General features: G+C 44.3%; 1 protein-coding gene across 1 annotated transcript in view; it reads right to left on the bottom strand.

Moving 5' to 3' along the window:
* The window catches only part of LOC133949175 (uncharacterized protein DDB_G0283357-like), a 40,618-nt gene that overhangs the window by 9,395 nt on the left and 10,953 nt on the right, over positions 1-20,270 (bottom strand). The window contains exon 2 of the mRNA XM_062383378.1: positions 14,498-14,578. Coding sequence (XP_062239362.1) covers positions 14,498-14,578 — 81 coding nt within the window. The remainder of the gene's footprint in view (positions 1-14,497; positions 14,579-20,270) is intronic.

Genomic DNA, 20,270 nt, shown 5'->3' with positions numbered 1-20,270 from the left:
TGTGTAAGTCTGGGACCGCTCACGACAAGTTAAGGGAATCATTAATCGTCCTATATGAGATGGAGCAAGAGGAAGCCTGATATAAGAGAGTTGTGCGTTTCATTTTTCGAACTCTAATTTAATACAACCTACAAATTATTTGTGTGTGTGTGTGTGTTGTTACATGCACCACAGTCAGCTTCTGTGCTTTCCACCGAAGCCGTCCATGTTACTCATACACTCATTAACTGGGAGAGGACGAGTCACCCACAGCACCCACGGTGATCTGGAATCTCCTGGGAGCTGATTCAGGTCACGTGGGCGAGCGTGCACAGATATTACACTTTCAAATGTAATGACACTTCACTTGGAATCAGCGAGTTTGTTCTGACAGGCCGTTTGTGTCGGCCATATTTGTCTGCTTGAGCTCACAGTAATATTATTTGAATTAAAGCATCATTTAAGAGTTTTCTTTTTTTGAGGCTCGAGGGCCGAAGTGTCTCTGTCACGATTCTGTCCCTGGCATGAACTCTTGAAAGCTCCTTGTGTAGGAAATATACAGATACATTGTTTTGCCTTACAATACGGAGGCTATTGAAAACATCAATCCACTTTCCTACACTGCAATTCACCTTCAACAACCTTAAAAGCCTGCTGATGATCACTCACTCACTCTCACACACACACACCCTTTCTGTCAGTGAAGCAAGTGTGTATGTATATGTCAGGGTGAGAGCTATCCTGTACATACAGGCTGATCTGTTTGATCCATGTTTGAAGAGGAGATAAAGGGACAAGACGTGGCATCTTATAAAACACATCTTAAGCCCTTCAGGGTATCACAGTGACAAGTGGGCTTTTGTGCCTGTAAACACACACACACACACTAATACACCGATTCAGCAAAGCGTAGCCGGATAATTAACACAGTCAAACACAGTGGGGGCTAAAGACCAACATGCACATACTTTGATAAACTACACATGTAACACACATTATGGGCAATGAAGTTTCACTATTGTTGCCTCAGCCATTACAGCGACAATTAAAAATAAATCTTGGTATGATCATTTTTACACAAATTGGAATAAAACTCCTAAAAGGTTTCTCAGTCTATGGTATATAAATTATATGTGTATCTAGACTTTCTGCAAGAACAACGATTGATCCTCTTTTTTTTTTTTTTTTTTTTTTTTACCTTTACCTTTTCTGCTGCACCTCTATCTGCTCTCAATGATTTACCTCCTTCCCACCGACCGAGCCTCCCATGATAAATACGTATGTGCGCGTGATTCACCAAATGAGCACGAATGTTGTGTATCCCAGGTTTTGTCCGGGGATTTTTGAGCTTTAGCACAGTCTGCATCAAGCTCACAAAGATTTGTCCCCGAGAACATAAGTTCAACTTCAGGGTGTATTGTTGTTCTACAAGGTGAAACGTTGACATGTGTCTGTGTCCTGGTTGAACTGTGCAACACACGGTTTGAGGAAATTAGAATTATTGGAGACAGCTAATTGAGAGGATTTCTCTCTACTCTAATGTCTGTGTACGATAATACATTTTGAAGGCGCAGGCAAGTGAAGGTTAATCTGCTTTTCCCTCACCTCGAGAGCTCAAGGAATAATATGTCACACTACATCCAGGGAATTTAATCCTTTCAAGACCAACGTGCAGAAACCTGTTGTCGCTGTGACGTTGCCAGAAATGATCCTGCAAATAAACTCTGCATGAACCACATGTTTTTTGCTTGATTTTCCATCAGGCTAGATGTCTCCCACTGTTTCAAAACTCATATCTGTCTGTGCAATTCAAGGGCCTCATGTGCAACCCTCTGTTTATATTGCATGTTTTTCTCAATTTTACAGGATTATCTTATCTTTCCATCCTTTGTGCTGAGCTAAGCTAACCAGATGCTAGCTCTCATATTCAATGTATCTACCTCAATTTTTTTCAGAATGATTTTCAAAATCCCCAGTCACATCAAGAGCTGGTGAAATAGGAGTTATTAGAAGCCAGAAGCAATGCAATGTGTTTTGCAGTGAGCAATCATCATAGAAAATATGCATCATCGTCAATGCTGATAAAAGACATGATGCAAATCCCTGTCTAGTAGTGATCTAATCAACCTTATCATATTCCCACCACGCCTTCAGCTTCCTAAATCTTTTGTTTCACTGTCCTACGAGACGATCGCACCCATCTTTGCAATAAATGAATGGGAACTCGGGTCATTTTAAACTGTTGGAACAAACAACTAGCGCAGTCGATTTCTCCTGAGGAGACAGTCTGCAGATTATGTGCACAGACGTACAGCGTGACGTTATTTATTCCCCTCGCTACAGGGTTTATTTGTCACCAGCACTCGGTGCTACAGAGAGGAGGATGTTTACTGTCACTACTGAGCCGCGGCAGGAGAGGCACGGCCCTGCCACCAGCCACACTGTTCACTCTTTGGCACGTCCTCCGCTATCTGTCACCGCGCTCAGAAACACACACGACTACACACACACACACACACCAATACACACACCTATATATACTTCAGTCACCCCGTCATCTGTGAAATCGCTTTCAAGTGAAGGGTATAAAGAAAAAAACCTGTTCGCTGTGTTCACTCTCCTGCAAAAAATAAAGAAAGTTAAAGCGAGGCGGTGTCCGGTGTTGTGTTCACTGGTGAGATGCTATCCCAAGCATCCCCGGCCGATAAGAGCAAAGGGGAAATTCAATTAGATCTCAGCGAAATGTGAAAGGTTTTTTCTCCCTGAGTGAGAGCTCGTCCGTGACTGTGTGGACCTTCGTGTTTCCCCTCTTTTTCTCTCTCTCTCTCTCTGTGACATTGGTGCTCTTTGGAGGTGATGTGAGCTAAAAACACTTGGCACTGTCAAAGCAGGTTTATCTCAACGTGGGCTTAGCGGGCTGCCGTAGCAGGAAACTAATGGTGCGTTTTTTTACGGCCGCCAAATGAGCTGGAGGATTGCAATCAAGAGGGAGAAGGACACCGGGTCGGCAACAAGGGAGCAATAACAAAATTGTCCTTTGTGTTAAAATGTTCTGAGAGTGGAAGCGACATTAACTTTGAATGAGAACTGATGAGTCACTGACGCTTTTCCTCAGCTTCTTTTTCTTTCTTCCCTCTTTTCTCATTTGTCCATTCATCTATTATCAGTAGCGTTTATTCTTTTGAGGGTCGCCTGTGGCCTCCGACAATCCCAGCGGACATTGGGTGAGGGGTCACCCTGCAAAGGTCATCATTGTATCACAGCGCCAACACACAGACAGACAACCATTCACACTCACATTCACACCAATGGTCAGTTTGGACCTCGTCAGGGCTCCGACACTGCTACTGCAGACACTTTTTGAATAATAAAAAGATCTGTAAAAGCAACTTGTTTTTTACAACCCTAACCCTGACCCTATATCTCCACAGCAAGTACCCTAAAAAAGCATGTAGGTGGCGATCAAGTCTCACTCAACGATACTTCAAATAGAAGAAGAGAACAGACCTGCAGCACTAACCACACACAGAGAAACCAGAAAGCTGTGTTTGTAAATAAATCGTCATTTTGCGGCTCTTGTTTACGTGCCGACCAGATGTCCGGATACAGTGTAAAAAAGTTTGTTTAGCAAGCTTTCCGTATTAGTGTGGACGGATCGTTAGAGTCTCCAATTAACCTTCTTTCAACCTGCGTGTATTTTGGCTGTGGGCGGAAACTGGAGTACCCGGAAAAAACCCACGCACACACACACAACATGCAGACTCCAAACAGAAAGCGGGTTCTGCTCAGTGGAAAAGTGGAAAATGTGTGTGTTGGCCTGGCACCGCTGGTCGGCTTTAACAAGTAACACAAAGTGACCACCCATCACCTCTTCAAAACAAAGCTCGAGAGGACAAGCAGTGACACAGCCTGACACACACAGTGCAGGGATGACTCAGCATGAGGAACACACACATACACACACACACATATACACACACACTCACACACATACACACACTCACACTGCTGAAGTCATGGTAACAGCCTCACACTGAGAACAAAAGCATGACACAGTAAAAAGGAAACATTGCCCTTCATCAGCATTCAGTGGATTCTGGTGGGGTCATTTATTTTTGTGTAATGACAAAAAACAAAAGCCATTTTTAGTAGATTTGAATTATGGGCTGTTAATAAAGATGGACGACAAGGCTTCACTTCCTCCCAGTATATAAATGAGACCAAAATATCCTTGATGTGAATGAGGCCATTTTGCCCCAAAAAATAATTTGGAGCAGTCAATAACAAGTCAGTCTTAGCTGTCAGTCATGCTGTTTCATTTTTATAACATCATAAAACAAACTAATACCTCAACTAAAGAACGAGCTCTTAGACTGAAAAATGCATTTAACGTTTATTTTGACATTTAGTTTGTGTCCATGTCCCATCTGCCTACATGGAGGAGGCACGGCTGGGGACATGCAGCCAGCCACCAGGGGGCCACAGAGACAATGTGGCTTCACTTCTAAGGGGCCATCACATCGTCCATCTTTATATACAGTCTATGCAACAGATGTGAGTAAAATATAAATATATATGACACTTAGATGAAATCACTTTGGCCGGGTGGAAACATCCTCAAACCTCGCCGCTCCCTCCATCTTTCTTCTTCATGTAATCTAAACCTCGACCACGCTCCTGCCGTCTTCCCTTCATCCTCCTCCCCCCCTCACTCCCCTCGCAGCTCATTACCGCGAGCGAGGCGACAGCGGTGCTGGTCGCCTTGTCAGCACTTTTTCATGTCCTCCTCATCCTCCTCTTCCACCTTCTCCACCACCGCCTCCTCCTCTCCACTCATTTTTTTGGGTTGATCTACCGCCGCGAGGCTGTCGGCGAGCTGTCGGAGCAAGGACTCCGCCCGGTGATGTACGCCGAGCCTGACAGTGCCACCCACGCCGGGGACACCTGATGTCCCTTCACAGGGAACAGTAGGGAACAACGTGTACCCGTTTGATCGCTACCGGGCTGAGCGTGAGCACGGCCGGGAGGTGAGGCAGGTGTGCGAGATAAACGCGACACATTCCCCCTTTTCTCTCTTTTAATACCCGTCTCCTTGAATCTCCGGCTTCCTCACTTTCCCGTTGCCCGTTGCGTGACTTAAGATAAATGCAGGAGGAGGATCTGGCACCGGCAGCAAACCCACATGTACTATACGGCACCAAGCTGAGCTCTGGCAGTACACAGCCATGGTTGTGTTTGAGTGGAGCTACGAGGTTTAATCGTCAAAGATTTGATGCACCAGCTGGAACGCTGTTATGAACCCTCTATCCTTTTAAGTGTGAAACCTCAGGGTTTTATTGCCTCCGCCAAGGAGGTTATGTTTTTCAATTTTACGGTGGCGGTCATTACTTGTCCTGAAATAACATCACTCATGAAACACAATATAAGGGGTTTATTAAACCCGAAGGAAAACAAAAGCACCGCACAGCGAAAGCCACATATTTAATCAGTGAGGTGAAGGTTTGAAGGAGAGGCAGGCCTGGTTTAGCTACTGCAAACAGCTAAACTCTGTCATGATGCAACTAAATCCAGCTCCCGCCACGAATTAACAAATATATAATGTTTCTTAACCCGACTGAAGAAACTGTGGATTGAAAATAAAGATGGATGACATGTATCCACTTCCTTCTACTATCCAGAAATGAAGCCAGAACATCCAGGATAAGAATCTAGTCTCAGATGTCCCTCATTATGTTGTCAAATAACTAATCAAAGAATTGCTTGTGTGGAAGTTAAAGGGATAGTTCACCAGAGTGTTCTCTGATCTCCTCCTCTGGATGTTTGAAGAAGGGGTCCCATTTACTTCCATTATATTGGACTTGGCTGCCTAGCTGTTTACCCCTGAAACTCCCAAAGTGTTTTGTGGACTCACGCACTTCACCCGATCCTCCATCTGCACAGTGGCGAGTAGATAAAGAGTGAATTTTTGTTTTTGCGTGAACTATCCGTTTAAGGGTCACTGACTTTTTTAATATTTTAATAGTAGGAGCAAAAATAAATGTCTGAGTGGACGGAGATAGACGCTGGAAATAATGGTCGACTGCCAAAGTAAAAAGGTCAGGACAAAATGTGAAGCCAGCACGCGAAGAGACACACGTCCCCAACTGCCACTAGTCCTCATTAGCACCCCCTTCTGTCCAGAGGGGACTCACTTTGTCGGTCTCTGAAGCTGCAGGCAGATTTTACACAAACACACATCCCTGGACATTATGTGCTTTTCTTCTGTCTTGGCTGCTCGCTCGCTCTCTCGCATACACAAACACTCACCTCCACACGGGGGACATTTTATCGTGGCGCAGTCAGACTGAGCAGAAGTGAGCAATTGACCAGCCTGCAGAACAGGACTGTGGGTATTCTGGGACCCCCTGAGATGATGGAGATTAATAAGATGGGAGGCCATTAAGGAAGGGAGCGAAAGGATGGCGGCACTGTAAATCATTAAGCTCCACCGCTGTACTCAATATCTTTATCATGCAAAACCCTGCGAGCTGCTCGTAGCCAGAGTACAGGATTCATCTGAGTCATTAGCAAATCAGGAGATCTGTATTCAGGCTGAGAACAAAGAGTATAATCAGTGTAGAGCTCCGGTCTGTTATGATCGCCTCGTTTTTTTATTTCTCAGAAAAACGGAAAACATTAAAGAAAACTGTGCATTTAGCGCTGTACTTCTTGCGGGAGCTCGGCCAGCACAGAGTGGTTATTACTGCATAATAAGCCTGCAGCATATTTCAGTGGGTGTTGTAAAAGTAGCTGGGTCTCCAGAGACAAAAGTGAGTTGGTTCCTAGAAATGACCGAATCCATTGTTTAACATAGTGGAGTGAAGGACAGGAAAATTATAAAAAGTCCCAGACGCACTGAGGAGAACGGCATGTGTTTAACCTTTCACACATTTAATTTCACCGACTGCATTTGCAGAAAATCAAGAATCAATGATAAAATAAAAATCATATATGAGGGGTCGCTAATCACAAATAGAAATCTTGTGGTCCTGGGTTTGTACCCTCATGGTTGAATGCACTTAGTCACTTTGGATAAAGGTGTCAGCTACGGGAAGTGAAATGTAATGTAAAATCTCAAATAGAGGGAAAAAGACAAACTGACACAGTAGACAAACTGACTGAAGACTTTAGGGATGATCGATTTATATACAATATACAGAAGTAGTATCAGCTAACTGTACTATATTGATGGTAAATGTGCTGGTTCTGCAGTTAAATGTGATCGTTATAAAGTTGTATACGCAACATTTATTGTTAATACAGATGCAACCAAGTAAAACACAAATTATAGGTTACTTCCTCGTTAAAGATCCTCCAGCGTCACTATACAACAGTTTCTACACGACTCGTAATCCGACTCTGCCATATAAGATCTTGGGAATGGCCCTTTTTTAAAAACATGAATCTTGGACATTACTATCAACAGCTCTTATTTTGCCGTTTACAGCGGTTTGCATGTGTCAAAGAACATCTCAGGACCAGGCCCTGACATTTGTATAGCCGCTCAAGACACACACACACACACAAACACACTCATTTGAAAGCGTGTCCACACAACAGATGCAGTACACAGAAGAGATGCTGCGGCAAAGTCATCAAAAAGTTGTGCTTTTATTAAATCTCCTCTGTAATAAAACCCTCCGCTCGCTTCACAATGCTGAGATAAGCTGCAGAACGGGGAGAGAGGAGGAGGAGGAGGAGAAACTCTCAGATGTGAGCGTTTGACGCACCACGAGAGAGGGGGGGGGGGGGGAACTGCAGGAATGCTGCAGAGCAACATATACAGTGGAGAGCTCTGTGGCTCTCTGTACGTTTATCACACTGTGTCACATCAAGGTCGTACATGAATGAACACAGAACATGGGCTACTGAAATCCCAGGGGATGTTTTTCAAAAGAACGCAAACCAACAACTAAACGTACACCTGAGGGCAACGGCCCCGGGCTCTTCTCTGATTGGCCAAGATGCGAGACTGTTGGAATATGACAACAGACGTGATAATAAAGCATGAGTGTAAGAAGATCTGATTATTACAGCTAGTCCGTTCTAAACCTTCTGGAGGTTTATCAAGCATTGATCTTCAGACTCAAGTTCACAACTTTTCAAAATAAAAGCTTGATGTAAAGTCCTGCAGCTATATGACTAACTTTGTGCTTTTACTTTGAAGACAAATTGCCATGTCAGAGATCAGCAACCAAGACACATGGGAACATCTGCGTCAGTCCGATATTGTGAAATAGTGAAAAAGAAGACATGTTCAGGGCTGCTGGTTGCTTGCTTATTCCTTTATTATCGCTATTCAACGTAACATGGGTCCAAAACGCTCCAAATCTGACACTGACCTTCACGTTCACACTAAGAGTACACCTGCCACGTGTGAAGCCGATTACATGAACCGTTCTCGAGATATCCGAGCCACATACAGACATGTTTGTTGAATGAGGAGAGTATGTCTGAGTATGTGCACTCAGACATACTCCTGACACGGCGTATCTGGATGGCGGGGCGTATTTTGCCAGTGTGTCCTCTGTTCCAATGACAACAGAACAGCAAGCCAACAAGGTCACTTTCTCCAGCTGAGGCAGCATCATCGGACAATCACAGAGGGAGGGAGGAGAGAAAGAGAGAGAGAGAGAGAGAGAGAGAGAGGGAGATGAGGACAGGTATTCAATCACCGGGTGAGGAGGTGAGAGAAAATTGGCGACTGAGGATCCCACATGTGTGAAATTTAATTTGTGGCGGCGCAGGTGAGACTAATGTCGGGTGTGAGGACAAAAGCAGAGGTGGCCTTGCACTTAAAATGAGTTCGGACCTCCACAGTGTGTGTGTGTGTGTGTGGGTGAGGACGCCAAAAAAAGCTCTACTCTTTCAACATGTCCCTGAACGTCCTTCGACAAAACTGATCAATCATCCAATCGGCTCCTCCTCCGCCTCACTCCTCCATTCGTCTTCCTCTGCGACTGCAAAGCGTCTCCGACCGCGTCCTCATTCGTCCCACGTCCCCGTTCCATTCCACAGATAGCGCGACTCCACTAATTACTGCTGTTTTTTTTTTTTTTTAAATCATCATTCCAGTGATTAATTAGTGAAGAGCGCGTCTTGGCGAAACGACACAGCTGTCGACTTGTGCCATGACCGGTTCTGAGTTAATCCTCGGCAGAAACACCACAGCTCCTCCCGCCTCCACATTTATCAACACTTCATTTGTGTTTACGATCAAGGACGTTCAGATAACAGCGATGACACCAGCCTAAATCCTCAATTTGATCTGGCAACGACCCAAATGTGTTGGGTTCTTCTTTTTTTAAATATTACTCCGAAGTCGTATGCTTCACCAGGTGAGGTGCACAGTGTAATCCCTCATCTCCTTCACTTTAGCTGTCTTGATAGCCTAACATAAAGAAAACAAGGTTGTAAACTTTAATTACACTCCCAAGTTCAAAAGTGCACATCGTCCTTAATGGGCCCTGATTAGACGAGGCCAATTTAACATGCAAATGGTAATTTAAAGTTTTGCATTAACATCAACACAAATCAAACCTAAGGAATTTAACTTCTACAAATTCAATGTGAAATGCAATAAAGCAATTTCTGTTTAATTTAATGATTGTAAAATCGCCATTGCAGATAAACCAGGTAGGATGAACACAATGTCAACAAACGTGACCCAGAGAACCGGCAGGCGCTTCACCGCCTTTTGATCAATATGGTTAGAATAAAACTTATTCTGATGGACGGAAAAAAAAAGAAGGAGCTCATGATCGCGACAACTGATTACATCTCTGACAACTGTAAATCATTCTTGCGTGTGCAAATTAGCATAGCATACCTCATTAAGGCGCCAGTCGTTTGTCGAGGGCACAGCAGGAGCTCGCTCGTGGAAAGGGGGGGTTTCAGAATCGTGGGCAGGATGCTGGCGTTGCCGCGCACGCTGCGAGCTGTCGGCTTGGCAGCTGAACCGCCGACGGGCCCCAGCATCGTGCCGACAAACGTATGCCGTCACCTGCCAAGGGCTCATATTGAACTCCGTGTCCAAACATGCGAGGCGTCCCATCGTTTAGTGTCCAGGAATGACTCAGCCTTGAGGGGGGGGGGGGGGGGGGGGGGGGATGGGGACGGACTGTTTTGTTATAAACCGTGTCGCTTCTTCATGGAGAAACAGCTTATTGTGCTAAAAAAAAGTTTGACAAAGTGAAATTTTACACAGCAAAGTGTGAGGACTCACCGGCACTTGCTTGAGATGGGGAAGTTTTGATTAAAGACACTGTGCTGCTCTGTCTCTGATGCCACTTCAGGAATGAGCTCCTATTTATACGGAACCCAGTTGTTGGTTGTTGTTCGCTGCAGCTCTATGTTTAGATGTAAAGCTTCTCATTCCGCAACATCACGACTCACTTGGAATGACACTCCTGTACATTTAGCAGGCTGCTGTCTTTTTTCCCTAAGATGAGCTGTTAGAGTAGTTTCATGAGATGACATTGAAGCTGAGGTGTCTCCCAACAAACGCGTGGAGTTAAATCTGTTACTTTTTTGAAAGTTTTGAAATTGCCTCCGTTTCTCCTCCCTTGTCTGTAAATGCCACGGAGAGGCAACATGGGTACATTACTACGTTCTTAAATGGCGGTGCAGGTGTAAGAAGAAGTTGACGTTGGCATTGCTATTGGGCATTACAGCATCCTATCTTCTGCTGAGCATTAATTAGCCCTAATCCTCATTTTATGTACCTCCCCAGTTTTGTTTAACTTTGTTAAGTCTGAACTGCATGCAACAGTGGAGAGATAAAAGCTCTATAACTGTGTGTGTGTGTGTGTGTGTGTGCATGTGTGTGTGTGTGTGTGTGTGTACGTGTGTGTGTGAATCTTGGAGCTTAAACATCGTGTTCCCCCTAAAGACTGGAAGGATTTTACTTTACATCCTGTGTCAGTCTTTATACTGTTCTCCCTTCTTGAATACTCTACTAACAATGTTTTCTTTGTGTGTGTGTGTGTGTGTGTGTGTGTGTGTGTTTGTGTGTGTGTGTTTTGTTGCACAGCAGAAATGTATAACTGACGTCCTCTGTGGAACCGTTAAACCGACAACAAAACTACCCGGTGCATTTTTATTTGTTGCACGCTGCAGCGGAAGATGGCTCAAACTACTAATTGAAAGGCTGCGGCCATGAAGCTCACCGTTTCCATGAGTGATTATAGATCTGACATCGGGACCCCTGGATACCACCCCCCTTCCCAACCCCCCTACCCCTGTCGTCCCTCTCAAACCTCAGGCGCCTCCTTAAAGCCCGGCAGCGGTGACCAAGGGCTGTCAGGGTGAGTTTTCAAACCTCCGCAGGGTCCTCATTATATGTGACAGTGAAATCCTAACTTCTCTTTGCACTTCACCACTTCCGACTTTATGCTCACTCAAATGACATCCGCTGTCTTAATAACTAGTTGTTGGCCCGCTGCTACATAAATGATGGGACGAAGGTGCGGATGGATAACATCGATTTGGGACATTTTGACAAGTAGCGAGGAGACTATTCTTGCGTTCAGGATTTCTCAAAATATGCCCGCCAGTCCTGGACATGCTTGACCCCTCTGCATTGGTGTTGGCCATAAATAATAAATCATATTGGCCCAGATTTGCCCCCCCCCCACACACGCTGCCACACTGTCATGCGGCCTACATAACACGTGGAATGATGGGGCGGTCATCTCCAGTTTCCCATATCTACCTTTTTTTTTGTGTTGCACTGTCATCCTACTTTAATACTTGCATATTTCTTATATTCCTGCATCACAGTTTAACTCCTCTTATAATTAATATTTTAAAGACTATATGTTTTGCCTGTTTATGAAGAGAGAGAGAAAAACAACTAAAAACATCAGAGGATTCATCAGGCGTGGTAAAAGGTGATTTGACTCACTCATTTCTATGATTAAGGATTTCCCTGCCTGTGCACAGTTTTGTGTGTTTTCGTGGAGTATATGCAAATGATCTACTGTACGCTGTGTGTACTGTGGTGACACACCAGTCACACACACACACACACACACACACACACACACACACACACACACACACATTTACAGCCTCACACACGGAGAAAGACAGGGAGCTGTGTTCTGATCACTCACAAGCCAAAGCATGCAACATGATAAGAACTTTTTTTTTTTCTTTTTTCACATGAACACAGATGCATTACATGTGTCAACAAGGAGGCTCACTAGTTTCCAGCATGGGAAAGATCCTACAGTACACACATCAATGCATTATGGCAGTTTTTTTACATTGCAGAATTACACTCTGGTTACATGGCAATACTCATACATGACTCTTTCAAACTTAACGTGACCACAGTGGAGAGACAAGCCTGAATGAAGTGAACATGAACATGAGCGATGGATGCAATGGCTCGTGTGCCCGTGTGGAGTCATGTCGCCGTGGGGTGATGCGATGTGCCGATGCCACGTGGGTAGAATGCTCAACGAGTCACTGACAACGATGCGGAGGTACAGAAAAAATCAACGACAACAGAATGCGGGCTCTCGAGACGAGAGGAGACGCCAACGAGGACAAAAGAAAAGGGACAAAACCACAAGCTGCTTTCTGCCTCGGCCCCAGAGCATCCTGTGTTGAAGTGGTTTGCTTCAGGGACAGGGAAGGGTGGGGGGGAGGGGGTTCCAGATGTAAGGGAGGAGGAAGGTGCACTGTGGTTCTAGCTTTAGTTAATAGTCGTTGAACAAGCAAAGTTCAAACTAATCAAATTTATGCTCCAGCTTAAACCCTATGAAAGTCACTCCATCAGTTTTAACCAATGTGGCTCTGCACTTGTATTTAAAGGAGACAAGTTTTCTCATTATCATTCATATTATATAATTATTTAGACTATTCCTTTAATCGTTTTTTTTCCCTCTTGCATGTTATAGATATTTTTACCTCGGCCAAGGAGTTTGTGTTTTCTCACCAGTCTATTAGTTTGTTAGCTGGTTTGTTTGCCACCATTTCCTAAACGGACTGGAAGCTGTTGACCAATCAGAACAGTCTCGGCATTATCGGGAGTCTTAAAGAGACGGGTGCTAAACCCAGGTTTATCCGACAGAGGCTGAAAAGAGGAGCTACAGCGACCGACAAGCCTGAGGAACATATAAGAGCATGTAAAGCTTTTTAAGTGATAACACGAATTTGAATTATGAACCTGAACATGAAAAAATGATGCTGTTAAAGTCGGTCGGGTTTTGGAGTCGTCGCTTCCTCGTTTGACAATATGTTTGAAAACTATATAAAGATCTTCAAAGTGGCAAACAGAGCCGATGATTAATGTTCCCTTTCCGCTCTTGCTCAATCTCTCCATGATTTAAGCCTCTGAGCTGTTTAGAGTCTGATTGTCGGAGAGGTTTGTTGTCCCCCCCCCCCCCCCTTCACGTTCTGCACTGCGGGGGCTATAATTTGCCATCAATACAACCTTTGCTTATCTGCTATTTTCTGCCGAGCTCAGGACGACGCAGCCCCCCCCCCCCCCCCCCCCCCCAACAAACAAGTAATTTTGGGGCGGATGGCTTAATTGCTATTGACGCGCCTTGGCCCGATGAACGCCGTAACTCTTAGTGAAACTGTCAGTTCAGCTTGAAAGGGGCCAATACAAAACCATATCAGTTATTGTTATTTCTTATTGTTCATTTATCCATTCAAAACTAAATATAAGTATTTTTCTCCCTTTTATGGCTGCCTGGCAAGATGGAAGGTATAAAAGTAAAGTTATTTCAGCAGCTATTTATTAGCTGAACTATTTTCCATTTTTCTCCGGAATGTGGCTAAAAAAATTACCACATCAAACTAACTCCGGAGCTTTTCAAGTGTCCGGCTTGAACAGTTTTTATCGTAAAGTAGAGGAAGCTGTTTGTTGTTCATACACAAGTATTTGAAGTGGTGGATTTCGAGCTTGGCAGCATCTGCTCTGTCACTGTCGTCTGCCGATCTGACACTAAGAGATAACGGCATCATCATCCAGCTTTGTTTCCTAAACTCGGTGTAATATTTTTCCACTTGCTCAAAGCTTGGCCAAGGACTCAACCAGGAGGAAAAGGGATCTCGATGTGACTGATTCTGGAATCCTCTGACAAACGCGGTGCAGAAATGGCAAATTTGCAGCAGGAGTCGTGATTTCACTGCCTCAACGAGAAGCAGAACCCGAGCAGATGTGGCAAAACTGTGGAGTGACAACCCTTCCCTCACTGAGGTCACTTTCTTCAGATTACATGAGTCTAATATCAATATCATGGAGGGGGAATAATTCAAATTGACCCTGAAGCTTTTACAACCACTTCAACTTAACACTGCTGGGGGAGTTGTGTTGCCTGGAGTAGCTACTGCAGCACTGTACTAAACAGGATGCATGATACGTGGCTGCAGTCATAATTTACAGAAAGTAAAATTGTTCAAAGTGAAAATAATAATAGAAATATTTGTGCAGGTGTGACAAGGATGCCGTGAATCTTACCTGGGGACACAGGCGGTCGATGTCTCCCCCTCCGGGGCCTCGGGGGCTGGGCAGCAGAACTGATGCAGCACTGTTTGGTTACTGTGAGTGAAAGAAAACAGAATGATTAGATGAATGATAATAAATAAAAGGACCAGAAGGGTCTGTTTATGTTTCCATTTCTAGGCCAGTGCCCCTTGGAATTGACCAGATCCCTTAACCATCTTTGTCCAGACCTAGATTAGCACAATCGGGACAGGTCTGTCGAGCTTTGGATGAATCCACATTCTGAAACTGTTGAAACCCCCCCCCCCCCCCCCCCCCTCTCCAAAAACTCAACACAAAAATGTTGTTTGTTCACAGCTCCATCTGTCGCCTTATTAGACTGGAGGACCAAACACACTAGGACCCCTTTCACATTGTTGTTGGTAGAGATGTTCAGATACCAGCGGTAAAAGCACGTTTTCCATTATTGTGACTGAATCCTGCCCACAAACGAGACGGAGCCCATATTGTTGTTATGCAAATTTTTCAGGCACCAATTATGCCTATAATCGAATCACAGGAGCGAGCACCTGCGTGAGAACAGGCGTCCGTCAGACGGAGATGAAATATTTACCACAAGTATTGGCAGTTGAGAGAGTTTGATTAATCCATCTCAGAACAAAGAGATGCCAGAAGGTTTAGTCAATATAACTTAATTCTACAGGTCACCTTTAACTAGAGATCATGTCAATGTGAGGCACGTTTGATGGCTGTGAAGTGAAGAATGGGAACAGTGGGTTGTGTTCAGATGAGGAGAGTGTTATTTAAGATGCAGATGAAGTGAACGGCCTTGTTTAATATTCATCGCTTTGTGATTTGTTTGTCTCTGTTCAAAACGGTGACTGATTTCCTGTGTTTCAGCACCACGGACAGAGACAGGAGAAGAAGAGACTGGGGCTGGAGTTTGAAACCAGATTCCTCTTTTCCACCGAAATCAGCAGGTATACAAAGGTTTTTAAATGTAGGTTAGCCCAACGACTCCTTTGCAGATACCGGTCCAGTAGTTTGCCTTTCGGTTTTAAATTTTTCACGCAGGTAAACAGTCTGTGTGGAGAGAAAAGAGACATGTGGCAGCTATTTTCTTTAACTGGTCGCTGGTAGTCTTGCATGAACCTTCAACTCCAACAAAATTGTCGCTGCAAAAACTTCTGTCGGACTAAATGTGACGTTCTGCAAACAAAACACATATCCTCTGTCTATACCCACAAAATATTGGAAGTTGTCGTCTGTCAATTGCTGACGGGCTCCGCGGGAGATTGTTATTCGATAAAGTTGCGTTTAAGAAAGAGGAGCTCCCTTTGAGCCTTTTCTTCAAACCTTCCTGTCTTTCTCTTTCCAGTTACCATCCAAGAATTAGAGGCACTTTGCAAAGAATTAAAAGTAAAACTGAAAAATCCAATAGCAAATTAGGAAAGCCTCATATTGGCAGAAGAGAAATATACAGAGCAATTTACAAGACAGTGATGGTGCAGCTGTGGCAGGTCCACTAATAATGCATATTCCCATTTTACTGGTTGCTAGTTACTGTAGATATATACAGTCACAGGTGAAGGTGATGCTGAAATGGAGCGAGAAGAGAGGAAGGATGTTTAAAAATGAATGCACAAGAGCCTTGAGTGCCTTTAGCACTCTCCATCACCATGTCTCCATCACCATGTCCTCTCCTCCGCTTGGACCCTGCTTCATCTATCTCGTCCTTCAAAATCCTCCCTTCCCCCGGACGACTCATCCCTTCTCCTTTCTTTCCTTATCCACCATTTTTTTTTTTTCCTCCGTTGCTCATATACACGACCTCCCATCCCCCTTTTCCGGGGTCCTGCAGGCACGCTGTGTTGTGCAATAGAGAGATTTGCTCGATTACTCTTGCTGTCAGAAGATGTACCCGGTAAAAGAGAGCTGCGGCTTTTTCCTACGCCCTACCCCTGGACAAGGGACAGGGAAATGGACGGAGGGGAACGTATTCCGAGCAGCAACCGGACCTTTCCGCTCTGTAGTCAATCTCCCGGCTGTCCAGTCTTTCTTTCTGTCCCCTGTGAGAGGACAGACTGAACAAGTACATCTAAAAAAACATCCTGAAGGAGCACGACTCCTCGAGAACACTTCGGTCTGTTCTTTCCTACACATCTGCTCTCTGCTGTGAAGCGCAATAGTTCACATGCTGCACAGGGATTTTTCTCGAGCCCCCAAATGTCTCACGCGTGACAAGCTAAGATTGTTTCGTCTCTTTTATTTTGAAGGGGGAGTTGGGGACGTGTCTGCCGGCAACAATGGCAGACAGCGCAGGGAGGGTGTGACGGCAAATTAGTTCCCATTGTTAATGGTTCCTCTAATTGTGCGCGCCACAACGTACATGACACTGCTGTGGCCGTTTTGAATAGGTCGAGAACTCTGCCGGTCTCTGAGGGGGACGTGGATTAGTGGGAGCACTGGGACAGCACAGCCTTTTGTTCACACAGATTAAGGGTGTGTACGTTTGTACCAAAAAAAACTAAAAAACAATCAGGTTGAAAGTCGTTGGTTGTTACTGATCTAATTATGTTTACTTGCTGGGAATTTACAGCAAACGTGTCAAATAGGTGATGGATGTTAATGGGAAAACGAGTGGGACGATTCAGTTCAACCTCCGACAACAACAAAAACAGACTTTCTTCTTTACTTATTATCATTCAATGGGAAAGCTCTGTATTTGTCCATATTTATCAAACCCTATTTATTGTTTGCATCTATGCGCAGCACTTTCTCTGTCACACATCACTCGCACACCAGAGGCACGAGGGAGCCGGGGATCAAACCACCAACCCTCTGGTGATGACTCACTAATGAGATGAGATCGCTGCTGTGCAAACTCGGATTACAAATGACGCAATCAGCCAAAGATTTTGTATCTGTGCAATATTGGCGTCATTTCTGGATAGTAATATACATTCTGTGGTTATTATAATTTAGATTAGTTCACTATATAAAAGCTGAAGCATCACAATCGTGTGTATAATCACTTTGTGTGCCGTCTCCTATTTGTATGAATAAAGACCTCAGCCACTCCAAAAGTGCTGAGTCATCTTTTTTTCTCAACAACAGCACGGAGGCAGGAAAAACAGCAGAGCTCATTGGAATTCAATCAATTGGTTATACTGGTGAAGAAGCAGCGTGTGCGGCAGAGTTAGTCACACAAACACATGCACACACACTAACACACAGGACTGACATCCCCACGGGCTCGTGTCCACGATATTTTAGTCATCTCTACCCCCCCTATTTAGGGAAAAGCACTTCACAGGAGAGCAGAGGGATGGAAAGAAAATGAACTCCATCTTTTAAATCGCTGCACTGAGAAAACAGCTTGCGAGCATTTTTATTTCACTTTATTCGCTCATGAGAGGATCCTTGTTTTTGAAAAGAGCTCGAGGGGGCACACCCAGCATGAACTTTAAAAAAAGTCAACTATCATGTCACATATCGCGAGTCTGTGTGTGCTCCACACAGAGGGAGAACACTCGCAGCTATGATATCCTAATTAATCTCTGCTTTGCTTCCTCTCCCACAAACCCACACGCTCATTATGACGACAATCCCTCATCTCCATGTTCAGGATTACGCAAACATTTCCCCCCGCAAGACATCAGCAGGAATTCTTCTCCACGCAGTTGAAACCGAAAATGAACAAGGGTTAAAACCATCCACTTTCACACACACACACACACACACACACACACACACACCCCTCCGTGAACAGTGTTTGATCAGTGTGGCCCTGGAGATTAAACTGAACTCGCATGACCTGCCTTCTGATCTTCCACAACGATGACGGAGTTCCCTCCGTGGCCTAAGCACGCTAATACCACCTATAAAAAAAAGAAACTACAAGCCCTTATAAGCTCCTCCGCACACTGGGCGTGTTTAGGGGCGAGTGTAATCTGCACACCACCGGTTCATTGTGTTCTGTTTCAACGCCTCGTGTCTAATGTGTTTGTCGATGCGCTCCTCCCGCCCGTTGAATTCGGCTTTACTGTGTCAATAGCTCGCCGGCTGATTCAACTCGAGCTTGAGGCAGGAAGAAATGAAAACAAAAAAAACGTGCACACAGAAGTGAGGCACTTTGAAGCACGGGACTGAGAGAGAGAGAGAGAGAGAGAGAGAGAGAGAGAGAGAGAGAGAGAGAGAGAGAGAGAGAGAGAGAGAGAGGGAATCAAATCTCGCAATAATTGATGGATTAGTTTTCACAGACCATTTCCTCAGCAGTGGAGGGAGAAAAGCGGTGAACACGCTCGCCCCGCTTACTCAAATAACATAATATGCTGCATTAGAGTCTGCCCCTGAAGGCCGGACACGGTAAATACAAACACAGCTGACCTTGGAGGAATCAAACGTATTCACATTACAGTGGAGAGGCTGTTTGGGTCGCGTGGCTGGAAAAATACACTTTTGGGTTTTGTGGCCATTATTTAATTTCCATGTCTGGTGTGATTTATTTTGTTTTGTTTTGGGGATAAATGCTTTTTAGAGTCAAGGTCAAATTCAAATCATATCGCGGCTTTAGAAAAGGTAAGAACAACCTTTTAAGTGGGTTGAAAATAGATCCTGGGGCTAAATTAACCTTCTATTGATATATGTTTAAAACCAAGCAACTAAGTTTGACATCTAGATAGAAGAAAAGGCCACTTTCCACTCTGAAACACAATCCTTGAGATTAATTTAGGTGAGAAAGTACTTTATATTTATTCAGCTCATCTCATGGCAGTAATACCAGACGCACTTTGATCACGGTAAATCAAAAAAAGAAACTCAAAATGTTTCTGTAATACAAAATAACCTTGAACTAAATCCTCTAAATCTATAACTGCAGTGATGTTCCACACAAACACTGAAACACAACTCGTTTTTCAGCCCCGAAATCCGACCATATCGATGTCTTAACACACACGCACACAGTGAATATATATATAAAGTATATATATATATATATATATATAAATAAATAAAAGCTTCCTTAAAAGGTTTACATCAGTGCAGACTCTCGGGCCGTCCCAAGCGGCTTACCTCTCCTTCGGAAAGAGAAACCGAGAGAGAGCTGGAGATCGACGAGAGAAAGAGCAAGAGCACATTTCCCGAGAGAAGGCAAACAAAAGAGGAGACGTAAGAAAAAAAAAAATCACTTCATCCTTGTATTGAAATAAATAACCTTTTGAATTCTGCTCCAGTGTCAGGAAAGCTGCAACATTTAAAGTTTATTCATTCAATCTCGTTCTGGCCCACTTGAATCCACCATTTGGAGCCATGTGACACCATTTCTCTGTTAAGCTGCATTTATGCCCCCCCCCCTCCGAGATCTTACTTATACAAAACCGTGTTAAAACATGAACTCTGGGCTCGGACCATTTCCTGCTATGTTGTCACAAGGGCTCAATGGACATTATCCTGCATTTCTACGAGGGGGCTGGAGACAGAGAAGAATGGAAAACTCTGGAGATTGTGTGGAGATACAGCCCCCCCGGATAACATCAGGAGTTCAGTGCATGCCTGAAAGCAGTTTATGTACACAGGTGGAAAAGTGGAAGATAAAGAAATGGCGGTGGGCAATGTATGTGTGGGTTTTCAGCTAAAACGCCAGGTTTTTATGTCGTTCCCCCAAAAATCAAAGGAGTTCCCATTACATTTTACATTTTAGTTGCTTCAAGTGAACTCCCAAAACAAACAGGCAGAGAAGGATCGAGAGGAGCCTGGAGGAAGAGCAGGAGCGAACCATTTCGGA

Source organism: Platichthys flesus, chromosome 23 (genome assembly GCF_949316205.1).
Source record: "Platichthys flesus chromosome 23, fPlaFle2.1, whole genome shotgun sequence".
Classification (NCBI taxonomy): Eukaryota; Metazoa; Chordata; class Actinopteri; order Pleuronectiformes; family Pleuronectidae; genus Platichthys; species Platichthys flesus.
Note: the sequence above shows the minus strand (reverse complement) of the source record. Positions and strands in the feature narration are given on the sequence as shown.